We start from the raw sequence: 7500 nt of genomic DNA on the forward strand, positions 1-7500 counted from the left end.
GATATGATCGACTTAATCCGTTTGTCTGTCCTTGTTGACTTCTCGGTGTTTAGCCCCTTGTGTGGGTAGTAAAGAAATAGGTATTCGTCTGCTGTTACGTCCTGAGTTCAAATTCCGCCGAGGTCGACTTTACCTTTCATCATTCAGGGTCGATAAATAAAGTACCAGTTACGCACTGGGGTCGATAAAAGATCGACTTAATCTGTTGTCTGTCCTGGTTTGTCTTCTCGGTGTTTAGCCCTTGGTGGTAGGAAAGAAATAGGTATTCGTCTGCTGTTACGTTCTGAGTTCAAATTCCGCCGAGGTCGACTTTACTTTCATCATTCAGGGTCGATAAATAAAGTACCAGTTACGCACTGGGGTCGATATAATCGAATTAATCCGTTTGTCTGTCCTTGTTTGTCTTCTCGGTTTAGCCCTTGTGGGTAGTAAAGAAATAGGTATTTCGTCTGCTGTTACGTCCTGAGTTCAAATTCCGCCGAGGTCGACTTTACCTTTCATCATTTCGGGGTCGATAAATAAAGTACCAGTTACGCACTGGGGTCGATAAAATCGACTTAATCCGTTTGTCTGTCCTTGTTTGTCTTCTCGGTGTTTAGCCCCTTGTGGGTAGTAAAGAAATAGGTATTTCGTCTGCTGTTACGTCCTGAGTTCAAATTCCGCCGAGGTCGACTTTACCTTTCATCATTTCGGGGTCGATAAATAAAGTACCAGTTACGCACTGGGGTCGATAAAATCGACTTAATCCGTTTGTCTGTCCTTGTTTGTCTTCTCGGTGTTTAGCCCCTTGTGGGTAGTAAAGAAATAGGTATTTCGTCGGCTGTTACGTTCTGAGTTCAAATTCCGCCGAGGTCGACTTTACCTTTCATCATTTCAGGGTCGATAAATAAAGTACCAGTTACGCACTGGGGTCGATATAATCGACTTAATCCGTTTGTCTGTCCTTGTTTGTCTTCTCGGTGTTTAGCCCCTTGTGGGTAGTAAAGAAATAGGTATTTCGTCTGCTGTTACGTCCTGAGTTCAAATTCCGCCGAGGTCAACTTTACCTTTCATCATTTCAGGGTCGATAAATAAAGTACCAGTTACGCACTGGGGTCGATATAATCGACTTAATCCGTTTGTCTGTCCTTGTTTGTCTTCTCGGTGTTTAGCCCCCTTGTGTGGGTAGTAAAGAAATAGGTATTTCGTCTGCTGTTACGTCCTGAGTTCAAATTCCGCCGAGGTCGACTTTACCTTTCATCATTTCAGGGTCGATAAATAAAGTACCAGTTACGCACTGGGGTCGATAAAATCGACTTAATCCGTTTGTCTGTCCTTGTTTGTCTTCTCGGTGTTTAGCCCTTGTGGGTAGTAAAGAAATAGGTATTTCGTCTGCTGTTACGTCCTGAGTTCAAATTCCGCCGAGGTCGACTTTACCTTTCATCATTTCGGTGTCGATAAATAAAGTACCAGTTACGCACTGGGGTCGATAAAATCGACTTAATCCGTTTGTCTGTCCTTGTTTGTCTTCTCGGTGTTTAGCCCCTTGTGGGTAGTAAAGAAATAGGTATTTCGTCTGCTGTTACGTTCTGAGTTCAAATTCCGCCGAGGTCGACTTTACCTTTCATCATTTCAGGGTCGATAAAAAAAGTACCAGTTACGCACTGGGGTCGATATAATCGACTTAATCCGTTTGTCTGTCCTTGTTTGTCTTCTCGGTGTTTAGCCCCTTGTGGGTAGTAAAGAAATAGGTATTTCGTCTGCTGTTACGTCCTGAGTTCAAATTCCGCCGAGGTCGACTTTACCTTTCATCATTTCGGGGTCGATAAATAAAGTACCAGTTACGCACTGGGGTCGATAAAATCGACTTAATCCGTTTGTCTGTCCTTGTTTGTCTTCTCGGTGTTTAGCCCCTTGTGGGTAGTAAAGAAATAGGTATTTCGTCTGCTGTTACGTCCTGAGTTCAAATTCCGCCGAGGTCGACTTTACCTTTCATCATTTCAGGGTCGATAAATAAATTACCAGTTACGCACTGGGGTCGATAAAATCGACTTAATCCGTTTGTCTGTCCTTGTTTGTCTTCTCGGTGTTTAGCCCCTTGTGGGTAGTAAAGAAATAGGTATTTCGTCTGCTGTTACGTCCTGAGTTCAAATTCCGGTGAGGTCGACTTACTTTCATCATTCAGGGTCGATAAATAAAGTACCAGTTACGCACTGGGGTCGATAAAATCGACTTAATCCGTTTGTCTGTCCTTGTTGTCTTCTCGGTGTTTAGCCCCTGTGGGTAGTAAAGAAATAGGTATTTCGTCTGCTGTTACGTCCTGAGTTCAAATTCCGCCGAGGTCGACTTTACCTTTCATCATTTCGCGGGGTCGATAAATAAAGTACCAGTTACGCACTGGGGTCGATAAAATCGACTTAATCCGTTTGTCTGTCCTTGTTTGTCTTCTCGGTGTTAGCCCCTTGTGGGTAGTAAAGAAATAGGTATTTCGTCTGCTGTTACGTTCTGAGTTCAAATTCCGCGAGGTCGACTTTACCTTCATCATTTCAGGGTCGATAAATAAAGTACCAGTTACGCACTGGGGTCGATATAATCGACTTAATCCGTTTGTCTGTCCTTGTTTGTCTTCTCGGTGTTTAGCCCCTTGTGGGTAGTAAAGAAATAGGTATTTCGTCTGCTGTTACGTCCTGAGTTCAAAATCCGCCGAGGTCGACTTTACTTTCATCATTTCGGGGTCGATAAATAAAGTACCAGTTACGCACTGGGGTCGATAAAATCGACTTAATCCGTTTGTCTGTCCTTGTTTGTCTTCTCGGTGTTTAGCCCCTTGTGGGTAGTAAAGAAATAGGTATTTCGTCTGCTGTTACGTCCTGAGTTCAAATTCCGCCGAGGTCGACTTTACCTTTCATCATTTCAGGGTCGATAAATAAAGTACCAGTTACGCACTGGGGTCGATATAATCGACTTAATCCGTTTGTCTGTCCTTGTTTGTCTTCTCGGTGTTTAGCCCCTTGTGGGTAGTAAAGAAATAGGTATTTCGTCTGCTGTTACATTCTGAGTTCAAATTCCGCCGAGGTCAACTTTGCCTTTCATCATTTCGTGGTCGATAAATAAAGTACCAGTACGCACTGGGGTCGATAAAATCGACTTAATCCGTTTGTCTGTCCTTGTTTGTCTTCTCGGTGTTTAGCCCCTTGTGGGTAGTAAAGAAATAGGTATTTCGTCTGCTGTTACGTTCTGAGTTTAAATTCCGCCGAGGTCGACTTTACCTTTCATCCTTTCGTGGTCGATAAATAAAGTACCAGTCACGCACAGGAGTCAATATAATCGAATTAATCCCTTTGTCTGTCCTTGTTTGTCCCCTCTGGGTTTAGCCCTTGTGGGCAATAAAGAAATATACATTTATTACACATGGGATATTAATGTCTATCAAGTATACCTAGGCATAGTATAGTCGTAGCAGTGGCTGTGTGGTAAGTAGCTTGCTTACCAACAACATAGTTCCGGGTTCAGTCCCAATGCGTGGCACATTGGGCAAGTATATTCACCTATAGCCTTGGGCTGAACAAAAACTTGTGAGTGGATTTGGTAGACGGAAACTGAAAGAAACCCGTCGTATATATGTATATATATATATATATGTGTGTGTGTGTGTGTGTGTGTGTGTGTGTGTGATTGTGTGTGTGTATTTGTCCCCCCAACATAGCTTGACAACCGATGCTGGTGTGTTTACGTCCCCGTAACGTAGCGGTTCTGCAAAATAGACTGATAGAATAAGTACTGGGCTTACAAAAGAATAAGTCCCGGGGTCGAGTTTCTCGACTAAAGGCGGTGCTCCAGCATGGTCGCAGTCAAATGACTGAAACATGTAAAAGAGTAAAAGAGTAAAAGAGTATATATATATATAAAGCCTTGTGAGTGGATTTGGTAGACAGAAACTGAAAGAAGCCCGTCGTATATATGTATATATGTATGTGTGTGTGTGTTTGTGTGTCTGTGTTTGTCTCCCTAGCATTGCCTGACAACCGATGCTGGTGTGTTTACGTCCCCGTCACCTAGCGGTTCGGCAAAAGAGACCGATAGAATCAGTACTGGGCTTACAAAGAATAAGTCCCGGGGTCGAGTTGCTCGATTAAAATGGCGGTGCTCCAGCATGGCCGCAGTCAAATGACTTAAACTAGTAAAATAGACGGAAACTGAAAGAAGCCTGTCGTATATATGTATATATATATATATATATAGGTGTAGGAGTGGCTGTGTGGTAAGTAGCTTGCTAACCAACCACATGGTTCCGGGTTCAGTCCCACTGCGTGGCCTCTCGGGCAAGTGTCTTCTGCTATAGCCCCAGGCCGACCAATGCCTTGTGAGTGGATTTGTTAGACGGAAACTGAAAGAAGCCTGTCGTATATATGTATATATATATAAGCATGTGTGTATATGTTTGTGTGTCTCTGTCCTTCTAGCATTGCTTGACAACCGATGCTGGTGTATTTATGTCCCCGTCACTTAGCGGTTCGGCAAAAGAGACCGAGAGAATAAGTACTGGGCTTACAAAGAATACGTCCCGGGGTCGATTTGCTCGCTTAAGGGGTGATGCTCCAGCATGGCCGCACTCAAATGACTGAAACAAGTAAAATAAAATAACCATATATAGGCACAGGAGTGGCTGTGTGGTAAGTAGCTTGCTTACCAACCACATGGTTCTCTGTTCAGTCCCACTGCGTGGCATATTGGGCAAATGTCTTCTGCTAGAGCCTCGGGCCGACCAATGCTTTGAGAGTAGATTTGGTAGACGGAAACTGAAAGAAGCCTGTCGTATATATGTATATATATATGTGTTGTGTCTCTGTTTGTGTCCCCCTAGCATTGCTTGACAACCGATGCGGTGTGTTTTTACGTGCCGTCAAAAAAGAGACTGGGCTTACAAAAATAAGTCCCGGGGTCAATTTGCTCGACTAAAAGGCGGTGCTCCAGCATGGCCGCAGTCAAATGACTGAAACAAGTAAAAGAGTAAAAGAGTATATATATATATATATATATATATATAAAGCCTTGTGAGTGGATTTGGTAGACGGAAACTGAAAGAAGCCCGTCGTATATATATATATATAGGTGTAGGAGTGGCTGTGTGGTAAGTAGCTTGCTAACCAACCACATGGTTCCAGGTTCAGTCCCACTGCGTGGCATCTTGGGCAGGTGTCTTCTGCTATAGCCCCGGGCCGACCAATGACTTGTGAGTGGATTTGGTAGACGGAAACTGAAAGAAGCCCGTCGTATATATGTATATATATATAAGCATGTGTGTATATGTTTGTGTGTCTCTGTCCTTCTAGCATTACTTGACAACCGATGCTGGTGTGTTTATGTCCCCGTCACTTAGCGGTTCGGCAAAAGTGACCGATAGAATAAGTTCTGGGCTTACAAAGAATAAGTCCCGGGGTCGATTTGCTCGACTAAAAGATGGTGCTCCAGCATGGCCGCAGTCAAATGACTGAAACAAGTAAAATAAAATAACATATATATAGGCACAGGAGTGGCTGTGTGGTAAGTAGCTTGCTTACCAACCACATGGTTCTCTGTTCAGTCCCACTGCGTGGCATATAGGGCAAGTGTCTTCTGTTAGAGCCTCGGGCCGACCAATGCTTTGAGAGTGGATTTCGTAGACTGAAACTGAAAGAAGCCCGTCGTATATATGTATATATATATGTGTGTGTCTCTGTTTGTCCCCCTAGCATTGCTTGACAACCGATGCTGGTGTGTTTACGTGCCGTCACAAAAGAGACTGGGCTTACAAAGAATACGTCCCGGGGGTCGATTTGCTCGCTTAAAGGCGGTCTCTCCAGCATGGCCGCAGTCAATTACTGAAACAAGTAAAAGAGTAAAAGTATATATATACATATATACACAAATATAAGAGGGTGACCACCATATGGTCGACTCTTGCGCTAAAAATAGATCCGCTATGGTATTAGCCACTATATATATATATAGACTAAAGGCAGTGCTCCAGCATGGCCGCAGTCAAATGACTGAAACAAGTAAAAGAGTAAAAGAGTATATATATACATATATACACAAATATAAGAGGGTGACCACCATATGGTCGACTCTTGCGCTAAAAATAGATCCGCTATGGTATTAGCCACTATATATATATATAGACTAAAGGCAGTGCTCCAGCATGGCCGCAGTCAAATGACTGAAACAAGTAAAAGAGTAAAAGAGTATATATATACATATATACACAAATATAAGAGGGTGACCACCATATGGTCGACTTTTGCGCTAAATATATCCGCTATGGTATTAGCCACTATATATATATATAGACTAAAGGCAGTGCTCTGCATGGCCGCAGTCAAATGACTGAAATAAGTAAAAGAGTAAAAGAGTATATATATACATATATACACCAATATAAGGGTGACCACCATATGGTCGACTTTTGCGCTAAAAATAGATCCGCTATGGTATTAGCCACTATATATATATAGACTAAAGGCAGTGCTCCTGCATGGCCGCAGTCAAATGACTGAAATAAGTAAAAGAGTAAAAGAGTATATATATACATATATACACAAATATAAGAGGGTGACCACCATATGGTCGACTTTTGCGCTAAAAATAGATCCGCTATGGTATTAGCCACTATATATATATATAGACTAAAGGCAGTGCTCCTGCATGGCCGCAGTCAAATGACTGAAATAAGTAAAAGAGTAAAAGAGTATATATATACATATATACACAAATATAAGAGGGTGACCACCATATGGTCGACTCTTGCGCTAAAAATAGATCCGCTATGGTAATAGCCACTATATATATATATATATAGACTAAAAGCAGTGCTACAGCATGGCCATAGTCAAATGACTGAAACAAGTAAAAGAGTAAAAGAGTAGACGAGTATGTGTATACGTGGGTCTTACCTTCGCGGAACTCGAAACCTCGTCCCAGAATGGTGAAATGAATTCAAAATGTCCACTTAGGATCTTGTCAAATAATTCTTCTTGGTTGTTGCTTGGACTAGAAAAAGAAATTTCAACATTAAAAGCCATAATTCAGTTATGAATATCTTTTGCAAATTTGTACGTTTTCTTCTTTATAGGCGCAGGAGTGGCTGTGTGGTAAGTAGCTTGCTAACCAACCACATGGTTCCGGGTTCAGTCCCACTGCGTGTCACCTTGGGCAAGTGTCTTCTACTATAGCCTCGGGCCGACCAATGCCTTGTGAGTGAATAAAGTATATATATGTATGTATAGGCGTAGAGTGGCTGTGTGGTAAGTAGCTTGCTAACCAACCACATGGTTCCGGGTTCAGTCCCACTGCGTGTCACCTTGGGCAAGTGTCTTCTACTATAGCCTCGGGCCGACCAATGCCTTGTGAGTGAATAAAGTATATATATGTATGTATAGGCGTAGAGTGGCTGTGTGGTAAGTAGCTTGCTTACCAACCACATGGTTCCGGGTTCAGTCCCACTGCGTGGCACCTTGGGCAAGTGTCTTCTGCTATAGCCTC

General features: G+C 42.7%; 1 protein-coding gene across 1 annotated transcript in view; it reads right to left on the reverse strand.

Annotated features, from left to right (window-relative positions):
• Nucleotides 1-7500, reverse strand: part of LOC118768420 (serine/threonine-protein kinase DCLK1-like) — a 32604-nt gene that overhangs the window by 12588 nt on the left and 12516 nt on the right. The window contains exon 3 of the mRNA XM_036514875.1: nt 6912-7008. Coding sequence (XP_036370768.1) covers nt 6912-7008 — 97 coding nt within the window. The remainder of the gene's footprint in view (nt 1-6911; nt 7009-7500) is intronic.

The sequence above is a fragment of the Octopus sinensis genome, linkage group LG29 (genome assembly GCF_006345805.1).
Source record: "Octopus sinensis linkage group LG29, ASM634580v1, whole genome shotgun sequence".
NCBI lineage: Eukaryota > Metazoa > Mollusca > Cephalopoda > Octopoda > Octopodidae > Octopus > Octopus sinensis.